This window comes from Chiloscyllium punctatum, chromosome 1, assembly GCF_047496795.1.
Source record: "Chiloscyllium punctatum isolate Juve2018m chromosome 1, sChiPun1.3, whole genome shotgun sequence".
Taxonomy (NCBI): domain Eukaryota; kingdom Metazoa; phylum Chordata; class Chondrichthyes; order Orectolobiformes; family Hemiscylliidae; genus Chiloscyllium; species Chiloscyllium punctatum.
The window spans coordinates 93,057,261-93,074,841 of NC_092739.1; the positions used below are offsets into that span (position 1 = coordinate 93,057,261).

Genomic DNA, 17,581 nt, shown 5'->3' on the forward strand with positions numbered 1-17,581 from the left:
TAAGTTTAATAGACCAATTGAAAGGTTTAGCCACTGGCCTTGTTTAAAATAAGTGTCTTCAGTTATGCTATATATGCGGGTGGTTCATTACTAAGTATTGATTACAACAACACATTAGTTACAAATTAAAACAAAATTATTTTGGTATATTGCATGCTTTATTAAAGAATTTATTTACAATTCTTACCAGCAGAATGAAAACTAAATATTCTGACAAGCAAAGTACACACCAGCAGATAAACATTCAAAATTATTTAAACAAAGAAGGAAAAGAATACAATTTAAAATTGCATTCTACTTATCAGCAATCTAGACTTCTAACAAGCAATTGACAAAATGTAATCGATACAATTAATACAGGCTGGTGTCATTGTTTCAGAAAATGAATTACTTCAAATATATAGTGTGTTTCAGTAATTTTTTAAAAATTAATATAATAAGCACAAGATTTTCTATTGTTATACTAACTGTAGTATTTTCTGACAGGCAATGCTAAAGTTATCACAAACCTAGAGGACCATAGGGATGCTCTCTTATGCGACAGAGATGACTGGTGATGGTTTAACCTGAGGGTCACCACACTTCAGGCGAAAGGAGAGGTTGAGAAGGAGAGTTCTTAATGGTAACCTCAGTTGTTACAGAAATTAAACTCATGTTGTCAGCGCTACTCTGCATTGCAAACCGTCCAGTAAACTGAAGTAACTGATTCATTCTTCTATTAAGTGGGCTCAATATCAACAACTAGATTATAGTCGTGTGTAAAACAGAAAGTTTTTGACATTACATCAGGCTAATTAACTCAAGTTTTGAGAGTTGGGCATTTGGTGCAACTGAGCAATTAATTTTTAGATCTAAGAAAAGATGTTCTAGGTGTCCATGTGGTACTTTGTTTTTGCTGAGGATTAGCTCCCCCTTCACTGCACCCCACTGTTGAGAAGTATTTCTAGTTTGCATATTTGAAACTGTTTAAATACTTCAATTCCAACTTAGACTAAAGCAATGATTTACAAACTTCATGCAAACCTTTTGCCCTAACTCTTGAGGAAGTAAAATAAACTACCCATAGAAAAGCAGATTTTTAAAAAAACTACGGAATACTTGAAACCGATGACCTTGTCAGAAGACTCTTCAAGTGCCAAGGTTTGAATTTAAAAACTTAAACTGAAGAAAATACAAAACACTCTGACTGCTGTATTAGAGAAATGAGATAATTGCTGTATGTGTACACAGTTCCTTTGTTTATATGCTAGATATTTCTGGTTAACAGTCTTCAAACCATAAGGCAAAAATAAAGTTATTTTTTCTTGTTTGAGTTTTCTGGTGGTAACCAGCCACCTGGCTGGAAGGTATTTGCTGTACTTGAGGGTTCTGAAGATAGGTCATCCTTTCCATAATAAGTTGCAGAGGCATGTCCCTTGGTTTGGGTTCGAATTGGCCGTGCAACAAGACCTTCCTCATATTCTTTTTCTCTCCTAATCTCCTCCTTCTGTTGTACTTCATCGGCGTTTATCTTAATCATTTTCCTATATTCTTCATTGTGGAGAATTTCCTTTGCAAATACAAAAAACAATTTTAAACACAAATTTCAACGTTACTCATTAGGATATGTAGACCAAAACTATTTACTTTTGCACTGAATCAAGTTTGCTAAAAGAATTAAAATCTTAGTATATTGTTACAGCAAATACATTTGGAGACACTGAATTGCCAATTTATCACAAAAAATATTTCAACATAGTCCTTTCTCTATTTTGAGATGATCTTCCTTCTTTCACAGCTTTCATTCCAATATATTATTTTCCTACTAACCACGACATGTTAATTTCACCATATTGCCAATCTTTTGAGGCACACTATTTAGAATTAAGGGAAAGAACTGATTGCTTTTTCAAATAACTCTGTGAAGCACTGAAGTTTATCTTAAAGAAAAAATGTCTCATTCAAGTCAAATGTGTTCTCATTGAAAGTTCTTCTGGTATAGCTATAGCAGTAAAAGCTATGACAGTAGATGCTGTTCTAGGCGTTTTTAATAAGAACCAGGACACTTTTGCACAAATATTTGCTTTAAGGGAGCTTCATCAACTCCTTTGTTCCCTTCAAGTCTCAGGTTTTCCATGCTCACTGCATCCCCAACACCTCCCTTGTTTTTCTAACAATGACTTACAATGCCTTAGATCAGCAGGATTTCAAAGCCTGAATGTTATTGGCACTTACCTGAACTGGTAACTCTCGCTCCAGTTGAGTAGTCACCCTCTCCTCTAATTAAATCGCTTAGTACAGCAACACATTTCTAAAGTACATAAAATACTTCAAACACTTCTTCTACAATGTCAAACTAAACAAAAAAGTGTTGCACATTGAAATGGGTCACAGAAACACTACATGAATGGTATTGAGGGTGAAGCTGAAAGAACCTTGCAGGTATTAATAGGTAACTCAGCACAAATTAACAAAACCAATGCAATATGGGACAACTTCACATGCAAATTAGAGAACGTCGTGATCAAATTATACAGCTTTCTGGTCAAACTGCACTCTTGAGAAATGAAACCAATGCTGATGCTGGGAGACAAGGAAGATATTTAAGAACAGGATGTTCTGGAATTACAAGGCTAAATAGTTAAAGTCAAGGGTCTAACTAAGGAAAACTTTATATTGAGGGAGGAGATGAGTGAAGAGTCTTTTATTGGTAGCAGCCAGTGTGTACTATCTACAAGACACAGTGTGGAAATTCACCAAGATCCTTAGACGACACCTTCCAAACCCTGCCCACTTCCATTGAGAAAGAAAAGGGCAGCAAATACATGGAAACACCACAACACCACAGTTTTCCTTCAAGCCCACTCACCATCCTGACTTGGAAATATACCACCATTCCTTCACTATGGCTAGGTCAATATCCTGGAATTCCCTTCTTAAGAGTTAGGAGAATAGAAAAATATAAATATAGAATATAACTAAGTTAAATCGCAAGAGATGCAGTAGGGAACAAGGATTCAAACTACCAAAAAGCAAATTTAGGATAGTTAGCATTAGGTTATTTTTCACAAGAAGTGTGATAGCACATGGAATAAACTTCCAAACAGAATGATGAGGCAAATAATTTGATATCATATGAAAAGAAACTGGATACTGCAATGTGGGCAACTTCATATCCATTTAGGATGGATCAAATAAATTGGATCAGAAACAGCTGATCCAATCAAGTTCAAAGACTTGGTATATTGGTTGGGGCTATTTCCTATTGGGAAATATAATTGGGATTATTCCCAGCTTTGCTGAAGTTCAGTGGGAGGGAACTTTGGTTCATCAACACGGCAGCAACTGGTGGTTGAGCAGAAAAGAATAGTAAGACCAACAGCGTCACAATAAAATGGTATTACACACATTCGATAGAATAGCTGCTGAACATTTCCCTCGTTGTCATTTTGAGTGCTTACGCATTCTACCAGTTATCTGTTTCTCTAATGGAACTGGGTTAGTGACGAAGGGCTGAGAATCCTGGGATTGTATTTATTAGAGTTCAGAAGGTTGAGGGGAGATCTAGTAGGAACTTACAAGAAAATGCATAGCTTAGAAAGGGTGGACGCAGGGAATTTGTTTCCATTAAGCGGGGATACTAGGACCCGTGGGCACAGCATTAGAAATAGAGGGGGTCAATTTAGAACGGAAATGAGGTGACATTTCTTCAGCCAGAGAGTGGTGGGTCTGTGGAATTCATTGCTACGGAACGCAGTGGAGGCCAGGACGTTAAATGTCTTCAAGACAGAGATTGATAAATTCTTGATCGCGCAAGGTATTAAGGGATATGGGGAGAGTGCGGGTAAGTGGCGTTGAAATGCCCATCAGCCATGATTGAATGGTGGAGTGGACACGATGGGCCGAACGGCCTTACTTCCCTTCCTATGTCTTATGGTCTTAAGGAACCAAACAATTATTGATTCTATTAAAAGCAAAATGCAGATGCTGGACATCTAAACAAAAACAAAATTCTGGAGAAACTCAGCAGGTCTGGCAGCATCTGTGGAGAGAGAAACTGAATGCTTCAAGTCCAAACTAACCTTTCTTCAGAACCAAAGAAGATTATACTAATTTTCTTTCTTTTCTCCATAGCACATCTATTTCCTATTTCAAAATTACTATTGAACCTGTTTTTATCACATTTCTTGGCAGAATTTACTCAAGGTACCTTACTCAATTAGGTACCTGCCATCTTTCAGATCCCCATTTCATTCATTGGATTAGAATTCACACTGCACTTAAATGTTTCATTTCAGTGCAGTGTAATTAAGACAAAATATGCTTAAAATGCTTACTGATTCAGAGTTTTAACAAAATCAAGTATTATAAAGGTCAATTACATTCCAACTAACATTGAACAAAGTACAAAGATGGAAGGAATAAAAATTTCACATCAAAGATAGACTAGGAGGAAAAGACAAATTTTATGAAGAGAATTTCAGAAATACAATGGATTAAAGGAAGGAGTCAGAAGAATGGAGAATTCAAAGGGAGGTTTCATAGATTTGCAGGTAGGTACAATTGGAAGGGGGGGGGGGGGAAGCAAAGCTATTTAAGAATTTTTTTGAGGCATTGTGAGACAGGCAGACAATGATTTCCATTCCTTTCCCATCAGTGACCAAGATGGACTTTTCTAACAGTTGACAATAGTTATATGGTTACCAATAGATTAACCCCGATCCTGGATTTTATTCATTTCAAATTTCACCATCTGCTGTGGTGGGATACAAACCCATGTCTCCAGAACATTAGCTTTAGGTAGTAGATTACCAGTCTGGTGATATCACCACAAAACCACCACTCCCCAGTTCACAAATATTCTCTCTACAGTAACAGCAGTGTGTATCATCTACATTATGTGCGGCAAATATTCAACAAGCCTTCCAAATCCACAACCACTACCTTCTCGGAGGATACTACTCAGATCCTGACTTGGAAATATACTGCTGTTCCTTCAGTGTCACTCAGTCAAAGTCCTGGAACAGTCTCCCTTACAGTGTTGCAGGCCTATCTATTCTAAATGGACTCCAGCACATAAAGCAGGTAGCTCACTGCCACCTTCTCATGGCCAGCCAGGGATGGGCATTAAATGCTGGCCCAGCCAGCGACGCTCACATCTCATGGATACATGTTAAAAAATAGTGATTAACAGGTTAAATCAGATTTCAGAAAGGTAGTTGAAGGCTGGTTGCTCTTAGATTATAGGTGATATACCAGAGGAGAAAGTGAGGACTGCAGATGCTGGAGATCAGAGCTGAAAAATGTGTTGCTGGAAAAGCGCAGCAGGTCAGGCAGCATCCAAGGAGCAGCAGAATCGATGTTTCGGGCATAAGCCCTTCTTCAGGAATGAGGAAGGAACGCCAAGCACACTAAGATAAAAGGTGGAGAGGAGGGACTTGGGGGAGGGGCGTTGGGAATGCAGGACAGAGGAGATGACCTGGGGGGTGCAGTGAGAGAGGGACTCACTGAAATCCTTGTAGAGGGAGGAAGAGAGCTTCTTCAAGGAAGGCATCCTTGCAATAGGATTCGCAGTAGGTTAAAATCAACTAGGAGAAAGTGAGGACTGCAGATGCTGGAGATCAGAGCTGAAAAATGTGTTGCTGGAAAGATGCAGTAGGTCAGGCAGCATCCAAGGAGCAGGAGAATCGACGTTTCGGGCATATACCAGAGGGACAATACTAAATGGTCCTACATTTGAATCCATTTGTGGTCTTGCAAAAAAAATTAGCCTTAGGGACTGAGTTAAAAGGAAAAGACATTTTTCAATGATGAAATTGGAAAACAAATAACAATGTGTGATGTATTTTCATGATGTATTGTAGAATAAATCTACTGTATCTCCGGGTATTCCTTTGAGATCAATGTTTGAAAAGCACTGCCATACTCAGACTACATATCTCTGTTAGTGTTTATCTTGTCTCTTAAATGTGTTGTAGTAACAGCCCTAGACCATCTATTCTAATTAGGGGAAATTATATTAACACTAATTGTGCACAGGTGTGAAAAGAGAAGAATATACCTTAAGTGATATCTTGAAATGAAAGTAACAAGACAAAACCACATCATGCTAATTTTCATTAGCAATACTGAAATTATGACAGAGAAGTTCAAAACTTAAACTACATATTATCACAATTAAATACAATACTATAATTCATTATTTCTACGACAATGGGATCTAGATTTGACACTGAAATGTAAATTCAGTCTGATTAGTGCAAACTATTCAATTTGTGTCTGTGCTACTGCTTCTAAACTACAAAAGCATACAGTAAATAGAATTTTAAAAAAGCATTTCAATTGTTGATTTATTTCAGAACTGTGGTTGGAGCTCACTATGGTTTTGTTCCGTTAGTCATTTTGGTAGGAATTTTACATACTATTTAAATCAAGGGACAAATTGTGAAGTCAAATAAAATAGATAGGACAATTAAAAGTGAATTCTTAGGAAGTTAGTATATATAAATATGCTCAAATAAGGGGTTTTATGAGAGGTCACAAATATCACATGTACATGATCTTGGGCCTTCTTTAAGTTGAGGACTAACTCATACCAGAATACAAGGTCAGCAACATCCAAGTGTTCTATAGCACTTACACTTGCCCACAGACTTTCAGTGAGTTTTTGTTTTGGAAAGTATTGGCCTGTCTTCTTTTTCCAATTGGTAGTGTCCATTCTAATTCCACTCTAGTGGGGTGTACATCCAGGAAGTGAAGTATGTGTCCTGTCAATCTCAATCATATTTTTGCCATAATGTTTTGAAGGCACCTCTGACAAATTCTCTGTAGCACCTCTTTAAGGGTAATGTTGTCTCTCTGTTTGATGTTCCAGATTTTATGTAAGGAAAACTGATGGAAAGTGTCCACCTTGTTGCTCTTTTCCATGTCTCGTGGAATTGACTGAATTTGGTACTACTACAGACTGGTTGGGTTGGGTGGGTTAATAGTATTGTTGCTGGAAGACTGATGCTACTCAACATCCATTCTCGAGTGGATGCTCACCTTCCCATCACCCTTTCTGGAGATGTTCCAAGTAGGTAAGAAGTCAACATCCTTGATGTTCTGTTGCCTGATGGTGATGGGAAGGCCTTGTTACTATTATCTTGGTCTTATCACAGTTAAATGCATAGACCAACTGTGGCACCATTACTCTTCAGGCTGTTGGTCCTGTGCTGGAATGTGAGAGATTTTATGGCCAGCCAATAGGTGATATCATCTGCTACTTAGAGAATAATTACAACACCTTAGCAATATACATTGTGTACTTTTTGGGTGCTTACATGGCATTTGGCTCCTATTTCAAGAAACCAAAATAGCAGAAATGTTTACATTTCCAGAATATAATCTTATGCTTTTGATGGATAAAAAAATGAAAGCTATGTTTCTGAAACTAACGTAGCCACATCTAGACCAGAGACTTTTGTAATTACTAAAGTGAGACCAAAAATCGTCCAAGGTTTTTAGTATGTTGTTTGAGCATCCATGCAGACCACGCATGATGCATACTGTCACTATTCTGACCATTTTCAATTGGGACTGTAGCTTTGGTAAAGCATTAAGACCAAAACAGAAAAACAACATGTGACTTGTATGCAGTTGTGACCCAGTGTGCTCAATGTGGAGTATAAAACGTACAGGCGATGCAAAATTTACAGCCTGGTACTTCTGTGTGGCAAAGAAACACGTCTTTTTATGGGATCTCTGACCAAATTATGTAAAGATTCCGAATCCTTTAATCAAGACCTGGACATTATTGGCCTTTGAATCAGCATTGGCATCAGTGAGAGGGGCCCTGCTTGGAATGTGGACGAACATGGAGTGGTGGTGGCCTGGCAGTAGCAAGGCCGAGTAAATGCTGAAGGAGAAGGCATCTGGTGGCAGCAGCAGTAACACAAGGACAAGGCAAAGGCAGCTCCAGTCCAGTCTGAGGTCTCCAGTGAGCGAAGAGTAGATCTCAGGGTTAATCACCTGGTTCAGACTTGCAGGCTGAGTCAAGGCTTCAGGTCCGTGGCTAGGCCCAGATACCTAATGGTGGAGGTGGTGACGGCGGCGAGTGTGGTCGCAGTGCAGGACCCTGCATCACCGGCAATAGCTTCATCAGCAAGGTTGGTCAGCATGAACTCACGGTGGCGGCGGCTGCATTGATGGAGGCAAGATGGCACCAGAGAGTGGTGACTCTTTGTTCCAGGTGGTGCTGGAGCGTGGTGACACCAAACAGCTTTTCATTGTATTTGTAATAAATACACGGGACAATAAATCAAATCAAATTTAAATGTTGAAAAAAAATGCTTGAATTTAACTTAGTTTTTGCTACATTTTCAACGCAGTGTTTACCAATTTCAACTGTAACAAGTTGTTCATTTGTGACAATGAATTAGGCTGACAATTAGACTTTAGAAAAATCAAATGAATTTGGTATAGAGAAATTCTCTTAAGAAACAACTTTGAACAAGTTAATTTTTCAACAAATCAACCATTACTTTCACATATTGTCATAGCTGATTTCTAATTAGAGGTTTTGAGTCAGGTTGCACGAAAAGGTATTGCTTTGCCTTTAGCAAGATAGTAGTCCGGATTTGAAATAGTAACAGACTTGTACATTTACACGCTCGTGTACTTGGGTAGGAGTCTGAAACGATTCAAAACATTGACATGTAATATCTCCCACAGGGAGAACTGCATCAAGTCAGCAGATGGTTCCTGATAATAGTTATTTATATGCATGTCGCTGAGAGGCTGGCAGAGAATACATTTCTCTGAAATAATATCTTCCACCAAGATTCACCACTATACCTCAATATTTTTCCGACTGTATACCTAACAAAATCAATTTATTTGCCTACTTTATTATTTATTGTCGATAGCATTCAAAGGGTTAATCATTGCAACCATAAAATAAAACATGGTCTAACTATGTGACTTGCTTGTGATTTAGGTACTCTTGGAGTTAAATGAAAGATGCAAATTCTGTGAAACAATATTCAAGTTTTTCTTATTTTACCATTTGTGCAACTAAGTTAATCTTAAATACTGTTATTAGTACTACTCATATACATTTAAAGGGACATGAAGCATATTTGTGTAGTATGAAGTGCAAAACATGTTCAATATTCAACTGTTTAATTAGTAAAGTATTAAATAAAGGGTTTCAGTCTGTAGGTAGAGCTACCTAGCATGCCTTTTCTTGCCAATAGTAAATATCTGAAACAACCATTGTTTAACATACTCATTGAACATCGCGGATCATTGTACATATCTTCTGATTAATAAGACTCAAATTAAAATTTGTCATGGTCTTGTTATTTTGATGAGCTTTTAAAAATCATAATAATTTAGTGTTTCTTTATAAAAACATCATAACAATCAACAAATTAATCTGAATAGCTGTTGTTATTGAAGGGACAATACCTTGTCCTGTTTTGATCCTTTTTTGCAAATCCAGCTTTGTTTCAAAAGATTTTTTCATATTTGAATAAGCGCCAGACTAATAATACACTCATTTGCAAGTACATAAATCATAAGCTAGCTTCTCAATGAAGCCAGTTGCTTGCTGTTTGTCAGGGTTCACATGATGTAGCCAGAAAAGCATAACCCAGTATGTACATTAAAGTTGCAGTATTTGCAATTTTCAGCATTAATGCCCCTCAAACTGTGTAGACATTCTGGATGAGACATCCCTGTAATAAAATGCATTGAACTATAAAGATGCTGAACCCATTTCTGGAGAGCACAGGGACAGAGAGAGAGAGAGAGAGAGAATAACAAAGAATTTTGATCAAATCATAAAACATACTGTTAAACATTTTTATATATTATTAATGAATCTCCCATGGTATGGCCGACTGAAAATGTTAAGACTAACTATTGTTGGCATCAAATGAGGCAGCTATAAATGAGGAGCTTGAGAGCTTCAGTGGTAATTTGTGCTGTGACCTTCTTTTACATATCTTGCCTATAAACAGTTGGACTTGCTTCTCAATTATATAGAACTTAAAGCATAAAATACTTTATTTGACCCAACTGTTGTCTGCTGGTGTTCAGCCTCCTCCAAATTCTCATCATCTGTTTTTCTAAAATATATCCTTCAACTTTTACTCCTCATATGCCTAGTCAACTATAAATCTACATCTAGCTTTCCATTAAACACATCTATGGTCTACTCTCACACAGATTTTTCTAATGCCATCCTGACACAGACAGTAAAAGGCATGTATTGCAGCACATAATGATACCTCCTATGATGGTTTTCCCCTTTGTAATGACCTAGCTGAATCTGGGGAACCACCATTTGGTGAATCAATCCATGCACCTAGATCCTACTGCTCCAAACAAAGGGAGGATGTGGAGGTGCCGGTGCTGGAGCTGGACTGTTGTGGACAAAATCACAAGACACATGAGACCAGGTTATAGTCCAACAGGTTTATTTGAAATTACAAGCTTTTGGAACGTTGCTCCTTTGCCAGGTACGCGACGAGAGGGTCGTGCTACGAAAGCTTGCAATTTCAGGGTGTCGTGTGACTTCTGACTTTGTTCAAACAGAAGGTAGGTGTTAAGTTTTAAGGGAAAGTAGTCCCAGTCTTTTCTGAATTGGTTTTGAATATATAACTTCACCTCTCCCAATTTTTAATATAAACTACACAATAAAGGAAATTATATCCTTTTACACTTATTCTATGTATAGTACTCACATCTGAAAACAGCTAGTCATGGTGATGTTAGATTATGTAGAATTGGAGCTTGAATGAGCAGGGCTCCAGATACAATGTCCTCTATAATATATTTTTTATCCATTCACAGGATGAGGGCATCGCTGGCTAGGCCAGCATTTATTGCCCATCCCTAATTACCTAGAGGGCAATTGAGAGTCAACCACATTGCTGTGGGTCTGGATCACATGTAGGCCAAACCAGGTGAGGATGGCAGTTTCCTTCCCTAAGGGACATTAATGAACCAGATGGGTTTTTATAACAATTGACAATGGATTCATGGTCATCATTAGACACTTAATTCCAGATTTTTTTTTTGTCAGTGAATTCAAATTCCACCGTCTGCCGTGGTGGGATTCGAACAGTGGTCCCAGAACATTATCTGGGTCTCTGGATTAACAGCCCAGTGATAATATCACAAGGCCATTGCCTGCCCTTAATTATATAGTTATGTTTATTAATGTCTGCTTATGTTAATTCACAAGTGTACATTTCAAATTATCATATAAACCAGGGCCAAATGCTTCTCCAATGCTTTAAGCTTGCTCCTGGAAGAGGAAAGGTTTGGAGGATTATGGACCAAATGCAGGCAGATAGCACGAGTTTGGTTTGGGAACATGGTTGGCATAGACTACTGGACCAAAGTGTCTGTTTCAATGCTGAATGACTATTTTGTTCTGTAAGAAGATACATATAGTTCAATGCTAAACTATTTTCATTCTTCCACTTCCAAACGTATACCCAAAGTCTGTAGGCCCACAGTGATTTTGGCAGACTCTGTGTTGTTATCACAGCCATATCACTATCCTTCAGATAGCGTCAGAGTGCTGTTAAATTTTCACTTCTCTGCTCTTAGATTCTTAGGGCACCACTCGTATGGCATATAGAGAATCAGCAATACAAATTGGAGTAAAAGACAGTCAGGCAAATTTAGAAATGGGATGATAGTAGCCTTCTTGAAGCTGCTGCATGCTTCAGATCAAAGTAAGGAGAGGATAAAATTGCAAATATTTTGCCATTTTCTTGGGAGCAGCAAGGAGAGAGGGAAAATTGAGTGGAGGCTGCCAGGAGGTAAGCTTTCCACTTAAAAGGGACTTACCTTGAGAGTCAGGCCTCCATTTATTCAGGAGCAGTGAGGACAGAGGGAGCGAGGCTGCCAGGAAGGTAAATAAGTGCTTTAAAAACTTACCTCGTGAATAGACGGAACGTATGCTGAGCAGGAGCGGACATGGGACTACTGAGTAAGTGAAGAAATATTTTTGGGTGGTTGCACTTAGGTAGCATCTCCTACCCATCCTCCTCCTCTAACCAGAAAAAAGGTTCTGTGTGCTGGATTGATACGGTAAATAGTTTACTTTTTATTCGTTATTTTTCAATAGTTTCTTTGGGAATTTAGAATAGTGGGAATGGAGGCTATGGCAGTTGAATGTTCCTTCTGCACAATGTGGGAGGTAAGGTAGTGTGCCTGCTGAGTTCATCTGCGGGAAGTGCACCCAGCTCCAGCTCTTCGAAAACTGCATTCGGGAACTAGAGCTGGAGCTGGATGAACTTCGGATCATTTGGGAAGTGGAGGGGGTTATTGAGAGGACTTACAGGGAGGTAGTCACACCTCAGGTGCAAGAAAAAGGCAAATGGGTTACCATCAGGAGACAGAAAGAGAATCGGCAAGCAGTGCAGGGATCCCCTGTGGCCGTTCCCCTCAACAACAGGTATATTGTTTTGGATACTGTTGCGGGGGACGACTTACTGGGGTAAGCCATGGGGTGCAGGTCTCTGGCACAGAATCTGTCCCTGTTGCTCAGAAGGGAAGGGGAGAGAGGAGCAGAGCATTAGTCAGTGGGGATACCATAGTTAGAGGGACAGATAGGAGGTTCTGTGGAAATGAGACAGACTCATGGTTGGTGTGTTGCCTCCCAGGTGCCATGGTTCATGATATCCTGGATCATGTTTTTGGGATCCTGGAGGGAGAGGGGGTGAAGCCCCAAGTTGTGGTCCTCACAGGCACTAATGACATAGATAGGAAAGGGGATGGGGATTTACAGCAGAAATTCAGGGAGCTAGAATGGAAACTTGGAGGTCGAATAAACAGAGTTTTTATCTCTGATTTGTTGCCGTGCTAGTTCCCCCAGTTATAACTCTTGCCCTGTGGTATTTACCTATCCCTTTCCATCGCTAAGGTACACATAACCGAATTGTGGTCACTATCATCAAAGTGCTCACCTACTTCCAAATCTAACACCTGGCCAGGTTCATTACCCAGTACCAAATCTAATGTGGCCTGCCCCTTGTTGGCCTGTCTAAATACTGTGTCAGGAAGCCCTCCTGCACACATTGGACAAAAACTGACCCATCTAAAGTAGTAGAACTATAGTACTTCCAGTCAATATTGGAAAGTTAAAGCCCCCATTACAACTATCCTGTTACTCTTGCTCCAATCCAGAATCATTTTTGCAATCCATTACATCTTTGGAACTATTCGGAGGCCTATAGAAAACTCCCAACAGGGTGACCTCTCCTTTCCAGCTTCTAACCTCAGTGCATACTACCGCAAATGTCCTTTCTGCCACAGTAATACGGTCTTTGACTAACAATGCTACACCTCCCTGTCTTTTACCATCTTCTTTGTTCTTATTGTCGTCATTGTCCACAGGAATAGTGCCAGAAGACTGGAGGATGGCAAATGTTGTTCCTTGTTCAAGAGGGGGGGTAGAGACAACCCTGGTAATTATAAGCCAGTGAGCCTTACTTCGGTTGTGGGTAAACTGTTGGAAAAGATTGTAAGAGATAGGATCTATAATCATCTAGAAAGGAATAAGTTGATAAGGGTTAGTCAACACCGTTTTGAGAAGGGTAGGTCGTGCCTCACAAAACTGGAGTTTTTTGAGAAAGTGACCAAACAGGTGGATGACGATAAAGCAATTGATGTGGTGTATATGGAGTTCAGCAAGGTGCTTTGTAAGATTCCCCATGATAGGCTATTGGAACAATTACAGACACATGGGATTGAGGGTGATTTAGCAGTTTAGATCAGAAATTGGCTTGCTGAAAGAAAACAGCGGTGGTGGTTAATGGGAAATGTTCATTCTGGAGTTCTGTTAGTAACAGTGTACCACAAGGATCTGTTTTGGGTCCACTGCTGATTGTCATTTTTATATGACCTGGACGAGGGCATAGAAGGATGGGTTAGTAAATGTTTGGATGACACTAAGGGTGGTGGTGTTGTGGACAGTGCCGAAGGATGTTGCAGGTCACAGTGGGGCATAGGTAAGCTGCAGAACTGGGCTGAAAGGAGGCAAATGGAGTTTTAACACGGAGAAGTGCAAGGTGATTCAGTTTGGAAGGAACACCAGGAATAAAGAGTACTGGGCTAACGGTAAGATTCTTGGCAGTGTAGATGAGCAGAGAGATCTTCGTGTCGGTGTACATAGATCATGAGAGTTGCCACCCAGGTTGATAGAGTTGTTAAGAAGGCATACAGTGTGTTAAGCTTTTATTGGTCGAGGGATTGAGTTTCAGAGTGATGAGGTCATGTTGCAAATGTACAAAACTCTGGTGTGTCTGCACTTGAAGTATTGCATACAGTTCTGGAACTGTATTACAGGAAGGAGGTGGAAGCTTTGGAAAGGGTTCAGAGGCGATTTACTAGGATGTTGCCTGGTATGAAGGGACTTGAGGGACTTGAGCCTATTTCCATTCGAAGAAGGTTGAGGGGTGACTTAATTAAAACAAATAAGCTAATCAGAGGGTTAAATAGGGTGGACAGTGAGAGCCTTTTTCCTCGGATGGTGATGGTTAGATCGAGGGGATATTGCTTTAAATTGAGGGATGATAGATACAGGACAGATGTCAGATGTAGTTTCTTTACTGAGAGAGTAGTAGGGGCGTGGAACGCTCTGCCTTGCCAACTTTAAGGGCATTTAAATGGTCATTGGATAAACATATGGATGAAAATGGAATAGTGTAGGATAGATAGGCTTCAGATTGGTTCCAAAGGTTGGCGCAACATCAGGGCCGAAGGGCCTGTACTGCACGGTAACGTTCTATGTTCTAAGTACGCCTGCCAGCTGGTTTACATAGGATCTTAATGCACGGCCAGCGACTCCATCCCGGCCAGTCGCTTTCTACGGGTTCATGCTCAAGGTGGCTAATCGGAAGTCTGGAGCAGTGACTGTGGGAAAAGGTGCACCCAATGCTGTTGGGGCAGGTGACATCGTTTCACTGACCTTCTGTTCAAAATGAGCATAGAATGCATTGAGTTCACTTTGTAGCCGTATATCATGCAGGCCTTGCCACTGTCAACTTATGGTCGTGTGGTTAGTCTGTTACTCTAATCTGGTATTTCCTCTTGGTATGCCTGATGGCTTTACAAAGATCATACCTAGATTTCTTGTATAAGTCTTTTTTTTTATTTCAAAAATATATTTTATTCATAAAATACTTTGATGATATGTACAATTGGTCATTGAAGGGCTTATGCCCAAAACGTCGATTCTCCTGCTCCTTGGATGCTGCCTGACCTGCTGCGCTTTTCAGCAACATATTTTTCAGCTCCGATCTCCAGCATCTGCAGTCCTCACTTTCTCCCTGTACAATTGGTCATGCCATACATATTTAAACATTCCATTCATATTTACAGGTCTGTACGATTACTCTCCACATAAGCGGAGCCCCCTTACTGCATCGGATCCCTGTGCTTAGGCAGGCAGATGTTACACAGTGGTCTTTCCCCACCGTGCCTTGGCGGCAGCTGCCCCAAGCTTCAGCGCGTCCCTCAACACATAGTCCTGGACCTTGGAATGTGCCAGTCTGCAACACTCAGTCAGGGTCAACTCCTTCAGCTGGAAGAGCAACAGGTTTCGGACCACCCAGAGAGCATCCTTCACAGAGTTGATGATCGTCTCAGTGTGCGTCCCGAGGAACAGGCCGTAGAGCATGGAGTACTGCGTCACGGCGCTGCTCAGGACGAACCTCGACATACACCACTGCATTCCACTCCAGCCTTCCTCTGCATAGGCACATTCCAAAAGGAGGTGTGTGACAGTCTCATAGAACATAGAACATAGAAAAATACAGCGCAGTACAGGCCCTTTGGCCCTTGATGTTGCGCCGATCCAAGCCCACCTAACCTACACTAGCCCACTATCCTCCATATGCCTATCCAATGCCCGTTTAAATGCCCATAAAGAGGGAGAGTCCACCACTGCTACTGGCAGGGCATTCCATGAACTCACAACTCGCTGAGTAAAGAATCTACCCCTAACATCTGTCCTATACCTACCACCCCTTAATTTAAAGCTATGCCCCCTCGTAATAGCTGACTCCATATGTGGAAAAAGGTTCTCATAGTCAACCCTATCTAAACCCCTAATTATCTTGTACACCTCTATCAAGTCACCCCTAAACCTTCTTTTCTCCAATGAAAACAGCCCCAAGTGCCTCAGCCTTTCCTCATACGATCTTCTCGTCCCCACTGCAGCTGCTTTGAGGGCAACGTGCGGCGCAGCAGAGAGTCTGGGCGTGCATAAAGGATCTCACAGGCAGAGCCCTTCTCACCACCAGCCAAGCCATGTCTTGGTGCTTGTTGGAAAGTTCTGGCGATGAGGCATTCTGCCAAATGGCTTTGACAGTCTGGTCAGGGAACCGCCCTCTCCTTTTTCCGAAGGGTCTCCAGGACACTATGTGCTGACCACTTCGGGATGGACTTGTGGTCAAAGGTATGTTTCTTCATAAACTTCTCCACGAAGGACAGGTAGTACAGAATGGTCCAACTACTCAAAGCGTTCCACGGCAGCGAGTCCGGGCCAATCCTTCGCAACACCGGGGACAGGTAGAACCTCAGTATGCAGTGACACTTGGTGTTTGCGTACCGGGGATCCACGCACAGCTTGATGCAGCCATACACAAAGGTGGCCATCAGGGCGAGGGTGGCATTGGGCGTGTTTTTTCCCCACGCTGCCCAGATCTTTGTACATTGTGTCCCTTCGGACCCGGTCCATTTTTCATCTCCACATGAGTGGAAGATGGCCTGGATGACTGCGGCAGCACAGGTTCTGGGGATAGATCATACCTGTGCCACAAATAACAATACTGACAATGCCTCACACCTGATGACCAGGTTTCTCCCAGTAATGGAGAGCGACCGTTGCTCCCATCTGCCGAGTTGCTGTCTCATCTTCCTGATCCACTCCTCCCAGGTCTTGGCGCACGCCCCAGCCCCACCGAACCAAATAGCCAGTACCTTCAGGTGGTCGGTCCCGACGGTGAAAGGGATAGAGGATTGGTCGGCCCAGTTCCCGAAGAGCATGGCCTTGCTCTTGTCTCTGTTTACCTTGGCCCCCGAGGCCCGCTCAAACTGGTGACAGATGCACAACGTCATCTATGTACAGGGAGGCCTTAACCTGCAGGGCCCCACTGCCGGGAATAGTCACCCCTCTCAGGCTCGCATCCTTCCTGATGGATTTGGCAAATGGCTCTATGCAACACACAAACAAGGCAGGAGAGGGAGCAACCCTGCCTGATTCCAGATCTTACAGGGAAGCTAGCTGATTCCCACCCATTGATGGAGACTGCGCTGACAGTTGGTGTAGAGCAGTCTGATCCAATTACCGATTCCCTCCCCACAGCCTATTTTGGAGCGGACATCCCTCATATATGTATGCAATATCCTGTCAAAGGCTTTCTCCTTGTCCAGGCTGATGAGGCAGGTGCCCACCCCCTCTGTCCTGCACTTAGGTGATCGTATCCCTGAGGAGTGTGAGACTCTCAGCGATCTTCCTGCCCGGTATAGCACAGGTTTGGTCAGGGTGGAGCAGACCTGATGCGGTTGGCGATGACCTTTGACAAGATTTTGTAAT

At 41.3% G+C, this 17,581-nt stretch overlaps 1 protein-coding gene across 1 annotated transcript in view; it reads right to left on the reverse strand.

Annotated features, from left to right (window-relative positions):
- Window positions 1-160: 160 nt before the first annotated feature.
- Window positions 161-17,581, reverse strand: part of ndufaf2 (NADH:ubiquinone oxidoreductase complex assembly factor 2) — a 160,417-nt gene continuing 142,996 nt past the window's right edge. Inside the window, exon 4 of the mRNA XM_072571119.1 lies at window positions 161-1,549. Within this exon, the coding sequence (XP_072427220.1) occupies window positions 1,295-1,549 (255 nt within the window). The 3' untranslated portion in view covers window positions 161-1,294. The remainder of the gene's footprint in view (window positions 1,550-17,581) is intronic.